The sequence below is a fragment of the Hyla sarda genome, chromosome 7 (genome assembly GCF_029499605.1).
Source record: "Hyla sarda isolate aHylSar1 chromosome 7, aHylSar1.hap1, whole genome shotgun sequence".
Lineage (NCBI taxonomy): Eukaryota > Metazoa > Chordata > Amphibia > Anura > Hylidae > Hyla > Hyla sarda.
The window spans coordinates 97,911,371-97,935,384 of record NC_079195.1 but is presented as its reverse complement, the minus strand read 5'-3'; the positions used below and the strand labels follow the sequence as shown (position 1 = coordinate 97,935,384).

General features: G+C 40.4%; 1 protein-coding gene across 6 annotated transcripts in view; it reads right to left on the bottom strand.

Moving 5' to 3' along the window:
- The window catches only part of KIF20B (kinesin family member 20B), a 126,919-nt gene that overhangs the window by 41,665 nt on the left and 61,240 nt on the right, over nucleotides 1–24,014 (bottom strand). For all 6 annotated transcript variants that reach the window (XM_056530127.1, XM_056530128.1, XM_056530131.1 and 3 more), the window contains 6 exons: nucleotides 18,597–18,716; nucleotides 16,839–16,947; nucleotides 6,412–7,498; nucleotides 5,963–6,101; nucleotides 5,053–5,175; nucleotides 3,303–3,363 (listed from right to left, as the gene is read on the bottom strand). In XM_056530127.1, the coding sequence (XP_056386102.1) occupies nucleotides 3,303–3,363; nucleotides 5,053–5,175; nucleotides 5,963–6,101; nucleotides 6,412–7,498; nucleotides 16,839–16,947; nucleotides 18,597–18,716 (1,639 nt within the window). The remainder of the gene's footprint in view (nucleotides 1–3,302; nucleotides 3,364–5,052; nucleotides 5,176–5,962; nucleotides 6,102–6,411; nucleotides 7,499–16,838; nucleotides 16,948–18,596; nucleotides 18,717–24,014) is intronic.

Below are 24,014 nucleotides of genomic sequence, written 5' to 3'. Positions count from 1 at the left end.
CTGCACCATTCCTTTTTCTCTTTTTAATTTACAAATCTGTTTAACTTTCTGGCACCAGTTGATTTAAAAATAAATAAATAAAAAGTTTTCCACCGGAGTACCCCTTTAAGGCTTTTTTTTATTTTTTGCCTTAACAGCCGTTAGTGTGACGGAGCCCAAGGGGAGGATTAATGGGCACAGAGGATTCCATTCACTTGAATAGGATTCTCTGACGTCCATTATTGCGGCCGTTATTCCGCCGGAAGATAGTGGTAGAAAAAGACGTTGCAAGCAAAAAATATTCTCCCACTATCTTCTAACGGCCGTCACACTGCCGGGCACTAACAGCAGTGTGAAAGGAGCCTAAGCTGTACTTTTTGTTCGGTCAGATCCTGCTAAAGCACCCAGAAGCCTGCACTAAGAGTATCACCCAACACGGTATAAATAAGTGTGTATATATATATATATATATATATATATATATATATATCTCCAAGAGGTAGGCAGCACAACCACAAAAGTAATGAGAAAGTCCCGGGGTGCAGGCAGGCACTTGCAGTCCCAGTCGCAGACTGCAACTAAAGAATTTTCAACAGCACACCCGTAAGTTCCAGTGAAGCAGTGGGATTTTTATTAACCTATATCAAATACAACGTTTCAACTGCATCACGCACTCTTTTTCAAGCATGAAAAAGAGTGCGTGATGCAGTTGAAACGTTGTATTTGATATGGGTTAATAAAAATCCCACTGCTTCACCGGAACTTACGGGTGTGCTGCTGAAAATTCTTTGGTTTTTATAAAAAAAAATATGGCTTGATAATGACTAAGTGAGCTAGCCGAAACGTCGCCACCTTCACGCTTGTGTGAATAAAGACCTAACCTTTTTGCATCTTATGGGAGTGCGGTTGCCTTTCGTTTATTACTTGGGGAGATTCGTGACCGGGATCTGCAGCAACTGAACGCACCCTATCACCATTGCACCTATCCTGTGAGTGCTGCTCTCTTGGACTTTTTATATATATATATATATATATATATATATATACATACACACATATACACACACACACACAGTATATATATATATATATATATATATATATATACACACAGTATATATATTTATATATTATTTTTTTTCAAATTCGTGTGAATGGTGACATGCATCAGAGTGCAAAAAAGGGAATGCATTCAAGATACCTAGATGGAAAACTAGGTGCATCTATGCAAGGCCCATGATATGTTTTTGAATTTGATTCAGCCTTTTGCTTAATATAAATCTCTTTTTCTAGTTGTATTATATCAGTCATGTTATCAATATATTCATCAATAGAAAGGGGAGTAGAGTCAAGCCAGAGTTTGTCTATCAATTTCGTGGCATAGAAAAACAATAATATGATTATATGTCCCTTAGTAGCCCCAACTACATAAAAAATACCAAGATGACAGACTATAGGATCAGCTTGAATGTGTACATGATAAACTCATGCCAAAAGTCTAAATGTTTCCTTCTAAAATTGACTTAATAGCTGACATTCTCCCAACATAGGAAGTAAATGACTCTCCACCTCACCACACTTGGAGCAGAAAAAGATGCAGCTGAGATATATATAAAAAGGTGATGTCTGTAGTGAGACAGTATATATGGAGGCTGATCGAGGTTATGTCTCTAGTGAGACAGTATGTATGGAAGCGGATAGAGGTGATGTCTGTAATGAGACAGTATGTGTGGAGGCTGGGTGCTCCCCTCCCCCACTGTCCATTGTTGTTTTCTCTACCTTGACATTTTGAACATTATGTAATTCCACTCCTTGGCTACTTATCCCTTAGATCTATGGGCTTTGGCCCCTTTTGTGTTTTATGCTGATTTTGTTATATACGTTTTCATTTTTCAATAATAAGCCATTAGTTGTTGAGGAATGCTGGGAGTTGTAGTTTTGCAACAGCTTGAGGGAGGCAGGACAAAATAAAATTGCAGTATGTAAGGCTCTATTCACACTGCAAGTTGCTGGCCCAACTAAGGACATACTGGCCCAACTGAGGACATAAAGACAACATTTTGGCCTCCTCTGGGTGAAAAAGGGCCATACACATCCCAGTCCACAAAGCGAGCTTTTTCAGTTGTGGAAACAAGGGGGAGCAAGGAATTCCTATCATTTCGTGATGCCAGGGCACTGTTAGCCTAGAGATGGTCCGAGTTGAAGACCGCTTATCCTGGGCCAGACACGGAGAGTAAGAAACACACTGGCATCGGATTAGGATAACAGTCTTTTACTGAGCAGGGGGAGATTCATCAAAACCTGTCCAGAGTAAAAGTTGCTGAGTCCTAAGATTCTTAGTGCTTCTTTAATTTTTGAAAAGGCCTCTGAAAAATGAAAGAAGTGATCTGATTGGTTGCTATGGGCAACTCAGCAACTTTTCCTCTGGACAGGGTTTGATAAATCTTCCCCACAGTAAGGAGCAGAGTAGAAGGTCTGCAGTGTAACCCTTGTGAGCCCTGTTGCCTTGCTGGGACTTGTGGTGCTTTTCCACCACTTGGAAAGTATAGACTTGAGATAGGAGGCTTGAAGATTTCCCACGCTGACTAGAGCTCTGACAAGGTCCAATTACCATCACTGCCAGGGCTTGACTCACCGCTGTACGGGGAACACTTGCATAATGTCAGGGATGACTTGAATTCGAGGTTTTCCTCAGGTTCCCCTCAGTATTCACAGCACAAGTCTTCCTCCTCCTTTCCACACTGTACCCATTACCAGAGCTAGGCTACACTAGTGCAACTCCTCCCCCCCCCCCCCCCCCCTACACTATATACATTAGAATTTAGGGGTTCCCATTTGGCAGACAGGGTCACCTGGTTAACACTGCTCCTCCTGCTCACACCGTGAATACAGCAAATATTATAAAGTGCTTGAACATATTAAAACATAATACACATTTTCACAGTAGGCCCAACACAGGTGCAGCAGGCATGCCCGAGGAGATCCGCAGCCCACAGGACAGCCTTTGGTGCTGGGACACCACACAGTCATTTGGAAACACTGCTGTCCAAAAAAAATTAAAATAAATAAAAAAATAAAATAAAAAAAGATGAAAAGGTGTTTATTTAGGAAAACAAAAAATGAAAGAATTTATTATAAAAGTTTTTATATGTCATACTCATAATTGGGACATGGTCTGGTCTACACACACAGCTTATGTTTCTGTTAATATAAGGAATAGCTGCAGTCGGCTAACATACACAGTTCTGGATACTACGGTATTTCCTTCCTCTCATGTAAATATCACATACATTGATGCGGAAGTAATATATGATAATCTTTACCTTCACAAGCCTTCTGATAAAGCTGCAACGTGTTTTCAGTTCTCTCATTATTACACTGTTCCTATAAAAAATAAAGCAATCTATGAATACGCGCTATTCTACAGTAACCTTTATGAGAAGATAAATCATAGACTGATCAGTGGGTACAAGAGATTTCATGTCAGAATGATAAACCAACGGGATTAGAGTAGATGCCCTAGTTATGAACTAACACTCTGTAAACAAGAAGGGCATATGTGTGAAAATGCTATTACCGCCTGCAACACTGTCATGTTCAGTTCTATTATTTTATATGAAAGATAACTGGCACCTCGCTTGCTAGTCGCAAACTCAATGATGAGGAATTAAAGGATGTAGGTTGCTCTATGAATAGGATGTAAGAGCCGGTTAAACTATAAGTGCCTATAATGTGTAAAAGTGATTGGCCAGACAAGGCACATCAAGTACATTAGGTATCTTAGAACAAAACATCCATACAGAATCTGAACATGAAATATAACAACTTGTTTAAAGGGATAATCAGACTAGAACTTCACAGAACAGCAGTTTTGTAGATTTCTTTTCTGCTCTCAAACTTTCAAATAATTATTTTGGTTTAGTGTACATGATGTATTTTGCATCTTTGCTGCATCTTTTTCTACCCTTGAAGTCAATGGGCAGCAAGATCAGCTGCAGAAGATATGTAGCAAAACACGGCGCGTGTGACACTACCCTTAATGTATAATGCCAGCTTTCCTCTCCCGACCGTTCAGCGTGAAGAGAGACGTTGCATGCTCTTGGATGTCTGGTTGCTGAGGCAACTATACCACACCCAGCGCGTTCCATGCACAAGTACTTTTCTAATAGGACTCCTACATGGAACTTGCTTGGAGTGATATGGTTACCAATAGAGTTGAGCGAACTTACACCGCGGTTGGCCATCGATGACAGCCGAGCCGCGAGGTTCATTACGAGCCAATGTACTGTAAGTTTGCTCAACCTCTAGTTACCAACCAGCATGGCCTGCGCCTCTCTATGCCAAACTTTACAGAACTGGTGGGAGAGAAATGATGGAGCTATGTTTTAATCTGCCAGCAGATCTTATCCACATATATCTAATAATTCAAGGCAAATGTTAGGGCCCATAGGGTATGGAAAAAAAAAAAAATTGGTGGGGGCAAAAATAAATCAGTACTCATCTGTCCTCCACTTTCCACACTTATCTTAGCTTTAGAAGGGAGCAGGGGGATAAGATAACATCTTAGGGGGACAAGATGTCTGATCGCGGGGGCCGCCAATGGGACCCCCCACGATCTTCCTGCAGCACCTGCAGGGTTTCTGGGGCTGGGGACGTGACATCATGCCACCCCCCCCTCCATTCCCGCAATCAGACATCTTATCCCCTATCCTTTGGATTGGGGGAAAAAGCTTTGTCTGACTGCTCCGTTTACTCATGGAGTGCAGTATTCTAATCACAGTCAACACAGTATAGGAAGCATCTCAGACTCTTCCCTTATATTACCACTGCATGGAAGCAACAGTCAGAAATAACAGTGACATTGGCGGCTGTGGCTACTGCTGGGAAAATTATGCCAGGACTAAATCCTAGTACAGCCCTGATATCATATGCCAAGGTACAGTCACACCAGACAGTTGCTGTAATTTCTGCACAGAGGCAACTTTTATAACCATATACACATTAGCAAAGTGCATGGCAAATAGGTGTAGAAGGTGGACAAAGAACGGTTTTAAAAAGCTTTATAATAATAACCTTGCTAAGTTGCTGAATTGTCCGCTGTTTGACTTCTAGCTCACAAGACATTTGTTTCTTCAACTTCTCATACTCATTCATTTTGTTAGTCAGAGTTTTCTTCTCATCACGCATTGCAGAAATCTGAAAAATGTTTCGGATGAGAGTAAATACATTGTTTGCAGTGTTAATCTTACGCTCAAAACTTAAGTTTATAGTGTACCTGTAAAGCTGATCTGCCGCCCATTGTTCAGATTGGGTGTGGAAATTCACTTGTGCACAGCACACTACGGGTGTCGTGTGGTTGCCTTTGCAACCTGACCTCCCAGGGCTGATTAGAGTCTCTCCACGCCTAATCTAAAGAACAGGAAGGCACAACTGTCTTGAGAACAACCTCTTGACTCCATCTGGCCCACGTGTCCAAGTGGAGGTGGTGGGGAAGCCAAAAACAGTCGAGTAGGCTGTTTTAGGAAGTTTATGTAACTCCCATAATGGTTCATTGGAATTACATTTAACAGCACAGAAATGTGGGATACACTGTTTCCATAAAACACTGAACAAAGAATGTTCTCCTAAAAATTACTGTTTAAAGAGTCCCTGTCACTTAAAAAAAAAAATTTGGACATGTCCCAGAGAAACGTCAAAAGTTTCAGCATTGATAGCCTCGCCAATTATTAGATACAGCCAAAAGTGCTCAGCTAGTTGCATCACTCCCGCAGCTTGCCACAGGGATGGGCTCCATGGATTTGCAATTCTAATGGTTGGTGATGTCAAAAGCTTTTTTTTTTCATTTGCTGTGACAGCGTCCATTTAAACTATATACAAAGTGTGGAAAATTGTAAACTATTGAACAAATGTGCCTTACTAACATTTATAATGTACACCAAACTGCAAAGGACAAGTACAAGCTATAAGAGCTGAAGCCACTAACCTCTTTTTCCACCTGCTGCATTTGCTTTTTTGCGTCAGCCAATTTATCCTTTAACTCTGTGTAGTCCTCTTCTTTCCTCTGAAGGTCTAGCTGTACCGTTTTTAATATGTCGTCTTTTTGTAAAAGTTCTTTTTTAAACCTTAACACAATACAAGAAATTTGAAGGAAAAGCGCTTCTGTAAAAGACCAATACAAGCTGGTGTGGGGCACTTTAGTAGAAGAAAAGCCATCATGGTTACATAAAACATGCTTCTCTGCTAAGTGAAAGTCTAGCTTCTGTTATAAAGCACAATGCTATGAATGAGAGAACTTCAATAGACACCAAAAATCAATATCTAATTTTCAACAAAGGCAAGTTTTGGCTAGGATATAACCCCCCCCCCCCCCCCCCCCAAACCTTGGATGGAATTCAGGTAACCTTGACACAGCTCAGCTGTCATCACACTTACAGTTTAATGTCTTCCACTGACTCTTTGACTTGCTTCTCCCTCTCGTTCTTGGTAGTTTCGGCAGCTTGTAGTTCTTCCTGCGCTGCTTTAATCTTTTGTTCTAATTCAGTCTTCTCATCATTTAATTTCTTCTGGCTCTTTTCACAACCCATGTGTTCTGCCTGGAGTTCTGCCAAGCGTTTCTCCAGTGTTTCAACAGCAGCAGATTTTTCTTTGCTCTCTTCTTCCAGCCTGCTAAGCCTTTCAGATTTTTCTTTGTAAGAATCCGTAAGGAGCTTTAGGTCCTTTATCTGCTGGCTACTTGATAATAACTGATTCTTATAGTCAATTTCCTGGTTTTTAAGGCTTTCCAAATGTTTGGTTGTTTCTAACAATTGTTTTCTAAGCTGGACAATAAGTTCATCTTTTTCCTTGAAATGAGAAACTTGGGAGGACATCTCGCTCTCCTTTATATTTTGAAGAATGGCCATTTCGTTTTTCAGGTCATTAAGCTGTTTTTCGAGATGCAGCAGCTGCTTGTTTTTCTTAGATGATTCTTGAAGGACATCTTGACATTTTCTCCACAGACCTTCTATGGCATTATAAAATGCACTCTCGCGCCCAGATGCCATTTGTCCCACTTGACTTTCAATTTGCCCAAGGTTCTTCTTGGTTGATTCTTCCATTAGATCAGTAATGTTAAAATACTCCTGACTAGGATCAGCATTGCCAAAGTCATCTAACTTACTTTGAATAGTTTTGATCTGAGCAACCTTATTGGCAATGTTTGTTTGGTTCTGATCGACCTCCTGCTTCAAGGTATTAATAGTACCTTCCATGCTGAGCGTAAGATCTTTTTGTATTTGCAGTTCAGAGACGATGCTCTTATTTTTTGATTCCAAGTCCATGAACTTCTCTTCATATCCAGCAAGTTTTCCTTCCAGTTCCACAATAGACTGAGTGAGTTTCACTGTTTGAATTTTATAATTCTCATTCTCAACTTTAAAGTCTTTCAATTCACGCAGTATAGCGCTTTCATCTCTGTCCTGCAAGGCATCTTTGTGCTTTTCGCTGCTTTTCACGTGACTGTCATTAGGGTCAACAAAATCTAAAAAGCATAAATGTATAGCTTGTTTAAAGAGTTATAATAAAACAGTGCAAGATTAAGGTACATTTTTAGTGAATAATATAGAGTCAAGCTGTAGGTTCTCTTTTTCTTTATGTGGTATAGACCATTCAGATGTTAAACTGGGGATTTCCATATTTCAGAAATAGAGAAATCAAGAAAGACATACATTAAACATTTACAGGGGTTATCTAGGATTAGAAAACAGTCCTTAGTTTGTGTGTGGTGTTGCAGCTCATTCCCAATAAGGCCAATGGTAAGTGAATAAAGACTACATGTACAGTCATGGCCGTAAATGTTGGCACCCCTGAATTTTGAAGTATTTCTCACAGAAAAGGACGGCAGTAACACATATTTTGCTATACACATGTTTATTCCCTTCATGTGTATTGGAACTACAACAAAAAAAAAAAAAAAGGAGGAAAAAAAGCAAATTGGACATAATGTCCCACTAAAAGCCAAAAATGGACTGGACAAAGTTATTGGCACCCTTAACTTAATATTTGGTTGCACACCCTTTGGAAAAAAATTACTGAAATCAGTCGCTTCCTGTAACTATAAATAAGCTGCTTACACCTCTCAGCCGGAATGTTGGACCACTCTTCCATTGCAAACTGCTCCAGATCTCACTTATTGGAAGGGCACCTTTTCCCAACAGCAATTTTAAGATCTCTCTACAGGATGTAGATCTGGGCTCATTGCTAATTTTTTAGTCTTGAGAAGAGATTTTTTTTTTTTATGATCAACCTAATAATATATATATATATTATATATATAATATATATATATATATATATATATTATATATATATTATATATATATATATATATATATATATATATATATATATCCCATACAAAAATATGGGGAACAACTGTTCAAGGTAAAACCCGCTTAAAAAAGACAAGAGGGCACTCCCTCCGCCTGGCAAAAAAAAAAAAAGGTTTAGTCTCAAGGGGTGGCAAGTCTTCTTTACATAAGAACGTTCTCCCTCAGGAACTGGTCACAGCAAATACAATGCAGGGCTTTAAAACAGGCTAAAAAGGGGTACTCCGCCCCGAGACATCTTATCCCCTATCCCAAGTATAGGGAATAAGATGTCTGATCGCGGGGGGGCCCGCCGCTGGGAACCCCCTTGATCTCTCCTGCAGCACCCAGTCATCTGCTGCACGGAGCGAACTTCACTCTGTGCCTGATGACGAGTGATACAGGGGCCTGAGTATAGTGACGTCACAGCCCCGCCTCTCATTAATTCACGGCCCACCCCCTCATTGCAAGTCTATGTCACGACCACTCCTATAAACTGGTATTGAGGGTGCGGGCCGTGACACGAGGGGGCAGGACCATGATGTCACGATACTCTGGCCCCTGGTATCGCCCATCATCAGGCATGGTTCGCTCTGTGCAACAGATTACAGGGGGGGCTGCAGGAGAGATTGCGGGGGTTCCCAGTGGCGGCACCCTGCGATCAGACATCTTCTTTTAAAGGGGTATTCCAGGAAAAAACTTATATATATCTCAACTGGCTCCAGAAAGTTAAGCAGATTTGTAAATTACTTCTATTAAAAAATCTTAATCCTTTCAGTACTTATTAGCTTCTGAAATTAAGGTTCTTCTTTTCTGTCTAAGTGCTCTCTGATGACACCTGTCTCGGGAAACGCCCAGTTTAGAAGAGGTTTGCTATGGGGATTTGCTTCTAAACTGGGTGTTTCCCGAGACACGTGTCATCAGAGAGAACTTTCTGGAGCCAGTTGATGTATAAAAAAAAAAGTTTTTTCCTGGATAACCCCTTTAAGTACCTTCTTAGAACAAAACATTAATGCATATACAGAAATATATAATCACATCCCCTCCCCTTCATCAACCATACCCCTTCGCTTCACATCCTTGGTTGTATTTGATTACCCCTTTTAAGTGTGCCTGTCATTTAAATAAACTTTTGACATGTCACAGATAGGTTAAAAGTTTTTCAGTCAGGGTCTCAGTACTGAGACCTCCACTGATCAGAAAAACGAGTTTGAGCTTTACTACTCGGCTCTCGGTGATCTTTTCCTTGCAGCCCCATAGATTTACATAGTTAGGCCAGTTGAAAAAGACACATGTCCATCAAATACAACCAAGGATGTGAAGCGAAGGGGTATGGTTGATGAAGGGGAGGGAATGTGATTATATATTTCTGTATATGCATTAATGTTTTGTTCTAAGAAGGTACTTAAAGGGGTTATCCAGGAAAAAACTTTTTTTTATATCTCAACAGGCTCCAGAAAGTTAAACAGATTTGTAAATTACTTCTATTAAAAAATCTTAATCCTTTCAGTATTTATGAGCTGCTGAAGTTGAGTTGTTCTTTTCTGTCTAAGTGCTCTCTGATGACACCTGTCTCAGGAACTGTCCAGAGTAGAAGCAAATCCCCATAGCAAACCTCTTCTACTCTGTGCAGTTCCCGAGACAAGCAGAGATGTCAGCAGAGAGCACTGTTGCCAGACAAAAAATCTTAATCCTTCCAGTAATTATCAGCTGCAGAAGTTGAGTTGTTCTTTTCTAACAGAAGTAATTTACAAATCTGTTTAACTTTCATGAGCCAGTTGATAAAAAATAAATAAAAAAGTTTTTCATACATTTACATGTATTTTTTACGAGAGTTGTGTGTTTTACGCGAGGCAGTGCTGATAGAGAATACCTGATCCATCAGGCAGGGTGATGTTGAACACTGATGCATCCTTGTGATAAAATCAATCGCTGACCAATTGTTTGATTTAGCAGGTGGATTATTCGCTTGACCATTTTTGTTCAAACCATTTCAACAAATTCAAAAAAATAAATAATGATATCAGGGATTTATCCCTTATCTTTTCTCTGATCTATACTCTTAAAGGGGTACTCCGCCCCTAGACATCTTATCCCCTACCCAAAGGATAGGGGATAAGATGTCAGATCGCCGCGGTCCAGCTGCTGGGGAGCCCCGGGATCTCCGCTGCAGCACCCCGCTATCATTACAGCACAGAGCGAGTTCGCTCTGTGAGTAATGACAGGAGATACAGGGGACGGAGCAGCGTGAAGTCATGGCTCCGCCCCTCATGACATCACGGCCCGTCACCTTAATGCAAGTCTATGGCAGGGGGCGTGACGACCGCCACGCCCCCTCCCATAGACTTGTATTGAAAGGGGCGGACCGTGACGTCACGAGGAGCGGAGCCGTGACGTAACGATGCTCCGGCCCCTGTATTGCCCGTCATTACGTGCAGAGCGAACTCGCTCTGCACAGTAATGATAGCGGGGTGCCGCAGCGGAGATCCCGGGGCTCCCCAGCAGCTGGACCGCGGCGATCTGACATCTTATCCCCTATCCTTTGGATAATGGATAAGATGTCTAGGGACAGAGTACCCCTTTAAGCTTATCTATCTCCTAATAGGGGCCTGAACCACATAGCATTTGTCAAAAGAGACCATCCTAGAACCTGTATGCATTTTTTCGTACTTACGGATATTATTAGAATCTTGAGAACCGAGTAATAGGGATTAATTAAAAGAAATAGCATTTTATACCGGGTTCTAGCTAGGTTTAGATCACAATATAGTAAATGTAAAAACAGCCCTTTAATCCCTTAACGAAGCCAGACGTAAATGTACGTCCTGGTGAGCTGGTACTTAACGCACCAGGATGTACATTTACGTCCTAAGCATAACCGCGGGCATCGAAGCGATGCCCGGATCATGCACGGCAGGGTCCAGGCTGCTGATCGCAGCCAGGGACCCGCCGGTAATGGCGGACATCCGCGATCCCGCAGATGTCCGCCATTAACCCCTCAAATGCCGTGATCAATACAGATCACGGCATCTGCAGCATCAGTGTCCCTAAAACGGAGGATCGGATGGCCCGCAGCACTGCCGCGGCGATCCGATCATCCAACACGGCAGACAGAGGTCCCCTCACCTGCCTCCGCTGCCTTCCCGGCGTCTTCTGCTCTGATCTGTCTTCCTGCAGACCAGAGCAGAAGATGACCGATAACACTGATCAGTGCTATGTGCTATACATAGCACTGAACAGTATTAGCAATCAAATGATTACTATAAATAGTCCCCTATGGAGACTATTAAAGTGTAAAAAAAAAAAAAAAGTTTAAAAAATCCCCTCTGCCAATAAAAACGTAAATTGTCCCATTTTCCCTATTTCACCCCCAAGAAGTGTTAAAAAAAAATTATTTTATATACATATTTGTCTCACCGCGTGCATAAATATCTGAACTATTTAAATAAAATGTTAATGATACCGTTCGGTGAACGTCGTGAACGTAAAAAGTCCAAAATAGCTGCTTTTTTATAGCATTTTATTCCCCAAAAAATTAATAAAAAATGGATTGAAAGTTTTATATAAACAAATATGGTATCAATAAAAAGTACAGATCACGTCGCAAAAAATGAGCCCTGATACCGCCACTTATACGGAAAAATGAAGAAGTTATGGGTCTTCAAATTAGGGGGATCTTAAACGTACTAATTTGGTTAAAAAGTTTGCAATTTAATTTTTTTTTTTTTTAAGCGCAACACTAATAGACAAGTATGTTATCATGGGTATCATTTTAATCATATTGACCCAAAGAATAAAGAACAAATGTCATTTTTACCGCAAATTGTACAGCGTGAGAACGAAACCTTCCAAAACTAGCAAAATTGCAGTTTTCTTTTTAATTTCCCCACACAAATAGTATTTTTTTGTTTGCGCCATACATTTTATGGTAAAGTAAGTGATGGCATTACAACGGACAACTGGTAGCGCAAAAAACAAGCCCTCATACTAGTCTGTGGATGAAAATATAAAAGAGTTATGATTTTTGTGGAGGAAAAAATGAAAATGTAAAAATAAAATTGTCTGAGTCCTTAAGGCTCAAATTGCAGAAAAACTGATTCCTTATCCAAAGGATAGGGGGATACGTTTTAGATCACCGGGGACTCCGGCTATCCTCGGGAACGGGACTTGGCGACCCCAGCACGAAGTGGCCTACATGCCCCCTCCAGGAGATCAACGGGGGTCCCAGCGGTTTAACCCCTCGCAATCTAAAACTTATGCCCTGTTCTTTGGATAGGGGATACATTTTTCTACAGTATACTTTAAAAAGAGAAGATAAAGGAGTACACTATTAAATAACCTTACTACAGGAAAGCACACGATTCAGTCCATTTTAAAGGGGTAGTCTGCTGCTCAGCATTTGGAACAAACTGTTCCGAATACTGGAGCCGGGAGCTTGTGACGTATTAGCCCGGCCCCCTCATTACGCACATCCTGCCCCTCAATGCAAGTCTTTGGGAGGAGGCATGACGGCTGTCACGCCCCCTCACATAGACGTGCAATGAGGGGGCGGGTGTGACATCACAAGCTCCCGGCGTCAGCTCCAGCATTCAGAACAGTTTGATCCAAATGCTGAGCAGCGGAGTACCCCTTTAAGAGATAAGATCATAAAAGATGTAGTCAATTAAAATGGCCTACAGGAGGCTGAGAAATGCCAATGCTGCTGGATCTCTATACAAAAGTAAAAAAATGTGCACTAAATTATATGCAATAACCAGAAGCTTTTGCAATAGATACATCTCTCTTCATCAACCACTATAAGATCATGGTGGCTTACTATTTATCAGTACTATGCATAAATACAGAATTGTCCAATGAGTAACTAAAAGGGGTAGACTAAGTACAATAAAAGCAGTACTCAAGTCAGGTTACCGCAGCGCAGCTCCCATTTAAGTTTTTGTGTATCTGTTAGACCTTAATTGTCCATCTTTTGGATAAGCTTATCAATGTAAAATGTCCAGAAAACCACTTCAATCCTAACCCCCCCCCCCCACTTTATGATCAAGTCAATGAATCTCTGTAGCAAAGTAATGCCAAGCCAAGTAATGCAAAGTATACAAAATCAACTTGTGCGATGGCTGGAAACAACTCCCCTTGCATAATTTCCATGTCCATTTGTAATATTTAATCCCTTAAGGTCGTTTTTCCGTTTTTGTACTTTAGTTTTTTTCCTCCTTACCTTTAAAAATCATAACCCTTTCAATTGTGCACCAAAAAATACATATGATGGCTTTTTTTGTGCCACCAATTCTACTTTGTAATGACATCAGTCATTTTAACCAAAAATCTGTGGCGAAATGGAAAAAAAAATTAATCATTGTGTGACAAAACTGAATTAAAAAAAAAAAAAAAACGCCATTTTGTAGGCTTCCGTTTCTAAGCAGCAAATTTGTTGGTAAAAATGACCCCTTATCTTTATTCTGTAGGTCCATGTGATTAAAATGATACCCTACTTATATAGGTTTGGAAAAAATCATAACATGCACGAAAATTAATACGTATAAAATTGTCCTCTTCTGACCCCTGTAACTTATTTTTCCACATACGGGGCGGAACTGTGATGTGAAGTTTTTATCGGTTCCATTTATGTTTTGATCAGACTTTTTGATTGCTTTTTATTCATTTTTTTATGGTATAAAAAGTGACCAAAAATATGCTATTTTGGACTTAAAAAAAATAATAATTGTGCGTACTCCATTGACCGTGCGATTCAATTAACAATGTTTTTTACGCACGTGGCAATACCACATATTTTTATTTATTTGTACAGTTTTTTTTTTTTAATGGGAAAAAAGGGGGAATTCATTCAAACTTTTATTAGTGAAGGGGTTAGATCACATTTATTAAAGGGGTATTCCAGGAAAAAAACTTTTTAATCTATCAACTGGCTCCAGAAAGTTAAAACAGATTTGTAAATTACTTCTATAAAAAAAAAAATCTTAATCCTTCCAATAAATATATCCGCTGCTGAAGTTGAGTTGTTCTCTGTCTAGCAACAGTGCTCTCTGCTGACATCTCTGCTTGTCTCGGGAACTGCACAGAGTAGAAGAGGTTTTGCTATAGGGATCTGCTTCTACTCTGGACAGTTGTCATCAGAGAGCACTTAGCTGCTTAAGTCGAGTTGTTCTTTTCTGTCTCATAAGTACTGAAAAGTATTAACCCCTGGATAACCCCCTTTAACTTTTTTTTTTTTACACTTTTTTTTTTGCAATGTTATAGCCTCCATAGGGGACTATAACATGCATTACATTGGTTGCAGGCACTGATCAATGCTATGCCATAGCATATATGTGTTATCTGCGCTTGATTGCTCAAGCCTGGATTTCAGGCTTGGAGCAATCAAACGCCGATTGGACAGCGTGGCGCAAGGTAGGGAGCCTCCCGCTTTCCTCTCAGATGTTCGGGAGAATATACTGCTGGTTAGCTCAGCGGTCCCAAACAGCTCTTCTCCCGTTTTAGATGCCGCAATCAACTTTGAATTTGGCGTCTAAATGGTTAATACCGGTGTAATGAGAAATTCGGTGTCTTGACAAGTTCTGTGTCCCGATCAGCTGATGAAAGTGCTGAGTCAGCAGAGCTGCCAGCACAGACACGGAGATTTCACTGTGATTGGTTGATGGGAGGGTGTGTCTGCTCACTGCACAGATCACACTGTTTCACAGCCTCTAGACAAGCCTAGACAAGCACAGACACAGATTTTTGCAAACCCTAATACCTGATGTATTCAGACTGGACACACAACTTTTCAAACCCTAATCTCTCGTGTACCCATCTTTTCCAAGACACACATCTTTTCAAATCCTAATCTTTCATGTACCCAGCACACATCTTTTCAAACCCTAATCTCTCATGTACCCAGCTTTACCAAGACACACATCTTTTCAGCCGTTTGCTGTCTGGACATGCTAGGAGAAGTAGTTTTGCAACAGCTGGAGGTCAACAATTTATAGACCACTACCCTAAAGGGTATGGCCACTAATCGCAGAAATGCAAAATCATGTGGATTTTTCACTGTACATTATGGTGCAAGATGATGCTGAAAAGAAATGTTCCCCAGACAGCAGCCAGAGCGAGCAAAGAGATCGGGAAAAGCTGAGTACATGAGAGTGTTGGATTTGCATGAATCTGGAAAAGCTCAGTACATAAGTGTAAGATTTGCATGAATCTTGAAAAGCCGAGTACATGAAAGTGTAGGTTTTACAGGAATCTTGGAAAGCTGAGTACATGAAAGTGTAGGATTTGCAGGAATCTTGAAAAGCTAAGTACATGAGAGCGTAGGGTTTGAAAAGATGCGTGTCTTGGAAAAGCTGGGTACATGAGAGTTTAGGGTTTGAAAAGATGAGAGTCTTGGAAAAGCTGGGTACATAAGAGTTTAGGGTTTGAAAAGATGTGTGCTGGGTACATGAAAGATTAGGGATTGAAAAGATGTGAGTCTTGGAAAAGCTGGGTACATGAGAGATTAGGGTTTGAAAAGATGTGTGTCCAGTCTGAATAAATCAGGTATTAGGGTTTGCAAAAATCTGTGTCCGTGCTTGTCTAGAGGCTGCGAAACAGTGTGATCTGTTTTGGGCAGACTAGATGGGTATTGGGAAGACTAGATGGGCCAAATGGTTCTTATCTGCCGACACATTCCATGTTTCTATCTGTGCAGTAAGCAGACACACCCTCCCAGCAACCAATCACAATGCAATCTCAGTGTCTGTGCTGGCAGCTCTGCTGACTCCGCACTTTCATCAGCTGATCGGGACACGGAACTTGTCAAGACACAGAATTTCTCATTACACCGGACATCAGCCTGATCGGCGATGTCCGGTATTAGCCGCGGGTCCCAGTTGCTAATAGCAACTGGGACCCCCACAGATACGACGCGCGCTCAGCTTCTGAGCGCGCCTCACAGATAGGGAGTTAAGGGGTTAAAACCAAATATTAATGTATTTGTAGAAAAGAAAGGTAGGCAGATTGTTAATCTGAAAGGCAATAACCTGGCACATTGTGTAAAGCAAAGGTTTATATTATGCGAAGCAGAGGTCAGATTTATGACATTTTCTAAGAGAAAAGCAGTCTCTGTTTCTTATAGCAAACAATCACAGCATAGCTTTCATCTCTTACAGTGTTTTGTGAGAGGTTGTTACAGGCAACAAAGACAGGATTTTCTTTTGGTACAATTCACAAATCTCCCCAAATATGTTATTTTCAGGATAGAAGGAACATGCAGTTAGTTTGGGAGTAGTGAAAAATTAGCACAAGCAGCAGTAAGTACAAAAGTAAGAGTTTTATTTTAAGATAACATACAAAAGTATCAATGGAAAGTTGGCAGAGTTATAAAAGCTTGTTAAGATCATCGCCACTTTACATCATTGGAAAGCCCAGACTTTCTTCTTTTCAGGCGATAAAGCTTGCGGTTTGCAGCATTTTGCCCTCTCACTGAGACATAGGAAAATGGGTTTCTGGTACTTGGCTGATCTGAACAGATACCTTTCTTTGATGGAGGTTGTTCCTCGTTTGAAGGGTGGTCATCAGGTAAGCGCTTCCGACTTGTGGAGCTGCTGATCATTCCGCCCCGAATAGTATTTAGGGATTTCTCCTGTGAGCAACAAAAAAAGCAAATTAGATTAACTTTTTTCCCACTTTAATATTCTTTAAATGAGGAACTGTATTTTATTTTTTTTTGTTAAAGCGCAACTGTCATTTTTTAACCCCCCAGACTACTATAATGTGTTTCCTGATGACCATAAAGTGACTGCAGCCATACCTTTATCGCTGCTCTTCCTTCTTTTATAACTTATAATATCCTTTTATTCAGTGGTCAGGCACAGTCGGATAGGTGTGGCTTGGGGTTCGCAAAACCCCGCCTCCGCCACGCCTATCCTCACATGCACACAGCGGTCCACAACGAATCCAGTGCGCATGCGCCCCTCTCAGACGTGTGCGCCGCTGCCCTGAATTGACAGCGAGCGCTCGCTCCTTCACGCTGTCTATGCGCTCAGTGTGCATGTGCTGTACTAGAGGGAGTGAACGAAAAAGCTCTCTGCCTCTAGTATCTGCACAACCTGGTCGCCGGGAGCTGAAGAGGACAACAACGGGCCCTTGTTTTTTGTAGAATATCAGAGCCTGACGGGAGGGGCGTATGCGCTGTGGACCACTGTGTCTTACTACACAGAGTTCCCAGCGCTGAAAGAGAGAATAGGCGTGGTGGAGGCGGGGTTTTGTGAACCCCAAGCCACGCCTATCCGACTGTGCCTGACCGCTGAATAAAAGGATTTTATAAGTTATAAAAGGAGGAAGAGCAGCGATAAAGGTATGGCTGCAGTCACTTTATGGTCATCAGGAACAACATTATAGTAGTCTGGGGGGTTAAAAAAAAAAAAAATGATGACAGTTGTGCTTTAAAGAGAACCTGACAGCTGTTCAACCACACTAAACCCAGTACACTGATCTTTAAAATGAAGTGTCACACACCGTTTTGGGTGGCACAAGTAGAGTGTTCTGTGCTTTTATTATGTTATTCCTACTGCACTCCAGCGCACCCTGGAGGTGGGGGGGGGGGGGCCAGGGGTGACCAACTAGTGGAAGGTCCACTTTAAAAGCTGCTCAGTAGTGTATACAAGGTGTCATGACTTGGGCCAGTCATCTGCCCACATCAGGTAGAACATGATATAGAATAGTTCAATGCAAAGCAATCATTTGGTCACTAGTTTTGAAACCAGACTGTATCATCCTGGCATCTAAAAAGAGGAATAGGTCACTGGTTCTGCACTGATTTGCTAGGGGAAGAAAAAGGGAGGGGGGTGATCTATTTCGGTGGTGCTGAACACCAAGCTTTTTTATAAGGGCTCTTATACCATGCCAGAATTGTGTATTAAATAGATAAGCAAGTAGTAACTTACAGGATTAAAGTCAAAACATTGTAATGTGAAAGTCTGAGGCAGCTTAGGCCACTACTGATCCAGCAATCTTTGCATCTATTCAGAGGGCATGGCTCCTTAGATATTCCCTTTTCTTTTTACTCTATCACATTGATAAGCTTTGAATAGGCATACACCAATTTTTGCTTTTACTTCATTTAATACAATGGGTCAGTTTGCAGTGTCTTTCAGTCCCTGAGTGGAGACATGAGGGTACCAGTCCGATTATCCCCATAGGAACAAGGTCTTTGGCTTAAAAGTGTGATGTCTATAACTAGTTTGCCCTTTATCGTCTCTGTAGGAAAAGTAAGGTCTGCAATTTACTCACATAATCTTCACATTTAGCCTCCCAATGAGAGATCAGGTCTTTAAGCTTCTCCATGGCAGAGTCCTTCTGATGAATCATGTCCATTAGTTGATCAATTTGCTGTTTCTGTGACAAGAGTGTCTTAAAAAAGGGAGAAAACCACTTATCAAAACCCACACTATGATGTTACCTATTCAAAAAAAAAGTGTATATAGTTGATTGAGGGTACTCAATCTGTCTAGTGTCCGAGAACTTTGTCTGGGTAATTATCCCCAAAAAATATGTTAAAGAAATTGAGAGAAAAGTGACAAGTTCTCAAGGACTATAAAATAGTGAATAATGTACAGAGTAGTGAAAGACTGTCTTGGCAATTGTGTTTGTCATAAATAGTAGTATAATGATGTACAGGGTTAGACAGTGTAGAATTAATATATTAGTATAGGTTACTTCCTAAATTTGACTTAATAGATTTTCATGTCCAGGATATAAACATGTACACATGAAATATATAACAAAAATTTATTAGATAATTAAACACTTTTAGAGAGGGTACCGGATCCTAGTAGTCCTCGCCATATAATGTGCATAAAAACAGAAAAAAAATAGTAAAAGATATTGCCCCTAAAAGTTCCACCTACTATAAATCTCCCAATTGGAGACCGCAGGCCTGCAGTCCAAGAATGAATACAAGAAAAGAACAAGTTCTACTAATGTTAAAGGGGTACTCTGGCCCTAATACATCTTATCCCCTATCCAAAAGGATAGGGGATAATATGTCTGGTCACGGGGGTCCCGCCGCTGGGGACCCCTGCAATCTGTCATTGCGCACCCCCCTTTGTGAGCTCTCTGCAGTGCTGGAGGCTCCAGTGTAGCGTGACGACCACGGGGCCGGAGTATCGTGACATCGTGACTCCTCCCCCATGTGACGTCACGCCCCTCCCCAACAATGCAAGTCTTTGGGAGGGGGCGGGACCCCCGTGCCCAGAAAGCTTATCCCCTATCCTTTGGATAGGGGGGATAAGATGTATTAAAGCCGGAGAACCCCTTTAAGTGTATCTAACAGATGTCTTCAGAAACTGCTGTATTGGCCGTCAGGGGAGCTCTGAAGAGTACGGCCTGATGTCCACTTGCACTGCATCAGAGCGCTGATGATAGTTTGTTTCTGCAGCGCTGGAATAAACAGTCTGGTGCCCACCAATAAAGCGATTTGCAATAGCGCTAGCATGAAACGATAGACAGCGACACGACGGCCGCAATATAAAGGCACAGGTATACAGTACCACTCACCCAGCCTCTTCTCCGTGCGAGGGATCCTGGTCCTCGGCATTGCTCAAGTTTTAGGTGGCGAAGTCTGCCTACCGACAGAGAAGTCACCCAAACGAGTGAAGCCTCAGTCTCAGGATGTTGTGAATCCACGTGGAGGAGCGCGCGCTCTGATGATACACTGTACAGCTGCTGATGATGATGATGATGATGATAAAGTCAATAGATTGTTTCTTGGTCAGTAGCTGCAATGGATGGTGACTGATTAAAGTTAGGTGGTCTTTGTAGTATAGATCAAACACGTTTCGGACCCTCTAGGTCTGGGATCTTAGATTAGTGACTCTATATTTATAGAGAAATGGGAAACAAATAAAACATTGTAAATCCTGGACATGGATGTCAGTAAAAAGCAAACCTGGACTGGATTTGTTAATGAAAATAAAGTGTAATGCGAAAAAGAAATGGGCTCTGGTGTAGAAGGATAAATAATCAGGTCTATGACTTAATACTCAGTAATAAATATCTCAAATATTAAAAATCACATTAATATTAAAAAGTAACTCTTAGTTCTAAAAATATATCATTTATATAAAAATGTGAAAGAAAATATGGTAAATATAGATAATTTATTAATCTTTATATTCTATTATGTCTAGAGGAAGCGAATCAAAAATAGAGGGAAAATTGATGCAGAAATTTGTAATATGTATAAACAATGCAAAGGATTAAAAAAAAAATAATGAATAAAAAAATGTAAATATATAATCAATGATTGATAATAAATGTTGTATAACATGTCTAGAGCAGGCAGTAAGGTAAAATGATAGGCAAACAAGGGCGAAGGTACCCTAAAAAGTATTTTTAAGATAGGAACCCGAAAAGGTCTAGATCAGAATTGAGGCCATGAGGAGCCAATGTTTGAAATTCATAAATATTTCTACTTTCCAATTGTGACATTTTTGTTATATGGTTGCCACCTCTCCAATCTTTCTTGACTTATTGTATAGCTGCATAGATCATAGATGTTGGATCTTGGTTCTAACATTCCTTTGTTATAACGAATAATTAGTGAAAAAAGTTCTGATATTGTGCATATGTTCTCTAATTCTGTTTTTTAAACTTTTTTGTACGCCTGATATACTTCTTTTTGCATGGTTCCGTTTCTTCTGTGTCCTTAGTTTTTTCTTCAAAATACTGTATGTTTTTCTTTCTTGCTAAAACAGCAAGAAAGAAAAACATTTTGAAAAAAAACCAAAAAAAGGACAGAGAGGAAACGGAACAAATAATGAAGATAATTCTGCCATTCAACAAACAATTTAAAAAAGTGGAACATGTAGTCCATAAATACTGGCCACTATTAAAAACAAGACAAGTTATTAGCACCAATATTAACTGAAAAAGCAAAAATTGTATATACGAAGGCCCCAAATCTAGGTTTAAAAGTAGCTTGAACTACCAAACAACCGAATACAAATCCACATAATAAACAAGAAGGAACCAGGTTATCACTAAAAGGGTTTTATAGATGTGGGAGTTGCAATAATTGTAAAGAAACCAAATTTCCAAAGAAAAACAGAAATCATAACTTCAACAATGAATTCTTACAAACACGAAATTGACGAATTCCTCACGTGTGATAGTACTTCAGAGATCTACATAATTAATTGTCCATGCAAAAAAATAAACAAACAGTATATCGGGAGTACAAAAAAGTTAGAGAAATTAGAGAACATATGCACAATACCAGAACTGGTTTCACTAATCATTCGTTGTCATCCCATTTCAAGGAATGTTATAACCAAGATCCATGATCTATGCAGCTATACAATAATGATCTATGCAGCTATACAATAAGTCAAGAAAGATTGGAGAGGTGGCAACCATATAACAAACCATGCAGAGAGAGAAGCAAAATAAACGGAGCACTCACCCCAATTCAGGTGCAGACAAGAACTTCTTTATTGCAAAATTTTACTAGGAGACACGGGCACCATCTGTATGGACAGAGCTGACAGCATGACCGAGGTTTATTCTATAGCTAAACACCTGTATGGACTTGAATAGTGGTTGTGCCAGGATTGTTTTCTGTCTTGAGAGTGGGACGAACCATATAACAAGTCACGATTGGAAAGTAGAAATATTCATGAATTTTAAACATTGGCTCCTCATGGCCTCAATTCTGATCTCGAAATTTTAGGGTTCCCATCTTAAAAATACTTTTTAGGGTTGCTTCACCCTTTTTTATATATCATTTTACCTTACTGCCTGCTCTAGACATGTGTTATACAACATTATCAATCATTGATTATATATAGTCACTATTTTGTATTCCTTTTTCGTTGTATTTATACATATTACCAATTTCTGCATCAATATTCTCACTAATTTTACGAGATACGCAACCTCTAGACATAATCTATTATACATTTTTATATTCCATTATCTATATTTACCATATTTCTTTCACATTTTTATATAAAAATGAGACATTTTTTGTATAAATATAAGATACTTTTTAATATGAATATGTGATTTTTAATATTTATATGAGATCTTTATTACAGAGTATTAATTCATCAGGTCTATGACTTATCTATCCTTCTGCACCAGACCACATTACTTTATTAAACTTTACTTTCATTAACCAATCCAGTCCAGGTTTGCTTTTTACTGACATCCATGTCCAGGATTTACCATGTTTTATTTGTTTCCCATTTCCCTATAAATATGGAGTCACTAATCTAAGACCCCAAATCACGGAGGAAGGACCTAGAGGGTCCGAAACACGTTTGATCTATCCTACTAAGACCACCTAACTTTCATCAGTCACTAACCATTGCAGCCACAGACCAAGAAACAATCTATTGACTTCATCATCATCAGCAGCTGTACAGTGTATCATCAGAGCGCGCGCTCCTCCACGTGGATTCACAACATCCTGAGACTGAGGCTTCATTCGTTTGGCTGACTTGTCTGTCGGCAGGCAGACTTCGCCACCTAAAATTTAAGCAACTCAGAGGACCGGGATCCCTTTAAAAAAAAAAAAAAAAAAAAAAGAAGGATGCCATCCCCCCTCCCCGCACGGAGAAGAGGCCGGGTGAATGGTACTGTGACTTTGTATTGCGGCTGCTGTGTCGCTATTTATGGTTTCATGCTAGCGCTATTGCAAAGCGCTTTATTTGTGGGCACCAGAGTGTGTATTCCAACGCTGCAGAAACCAACGATCATCAGCACTTTGACACAACGCAAGTGGACATCAGGCCATACTCTTCAGCGCTCCCCTGACGGCCAGTACAGCCATTTCTGAAGACATTAGATACACTTATTAGTAGAACTTATTCTTCTCCTTTCTTGTATTCATTCATGGACTGCAGGCCTGCGGTATCAAATTAGGAGATTTATAGTAGGTGGAACTTTTAGGGGCAATATCGATTACAAATTTTTACTGTTTTTTTATGCACATTATATGGAGAGGACTACTAGGATCAGATACCCTCTCTAATAGTGTTTAGTTATATAATAGATCTTTGTTATATATTATTTTATGTGTACATGTTTATATCCTGGACATGAAAATCTATTAAGTCTCATTTAGGAAGCCACTTATACTAATATATTAATATAATTCTACACTGTCTAACCCTGAACATCATACTAAGACATACACAATTGCCAATACAGTCTAACTAATCACTACTCTGTACATTATTCACTCTTTCATAGTACTTTAGAACTTGTCACTTTTCTTTCAATTTCTTTAACATTATATACATATACATGCAAATCCACACACACACAGTATCTCATATAAAGATTCCTAAGGGGGGTTAAGGTCGGGAGACACGCTTGGCCAGTCCATCACCTTTACCCTCAGCGTCTTTCAGTTTCTAACTACAACTCCCAGTATGCCCTGACACAGCCTATGGCTCTGCAGCTGGCCCAGATCTTTATTTATACACCATGTACACTGGGGGAGGGGGGACAGGTCTCTATACACACACACCATGTAAACACGGGGGAGGACATGCAGTGACAGGAGGAAACGGGGCAGTACCTGAGAAGTAGTAGTTCAGTCAAGAGGCTATACATGTCTGCTGTGTGCAGTGAGACAGGCCCGGTCCCAAGATGGGGAGTGCAGAACAGCCTGAGGCTGCAATAGGCCACGGTGCTCCGTGG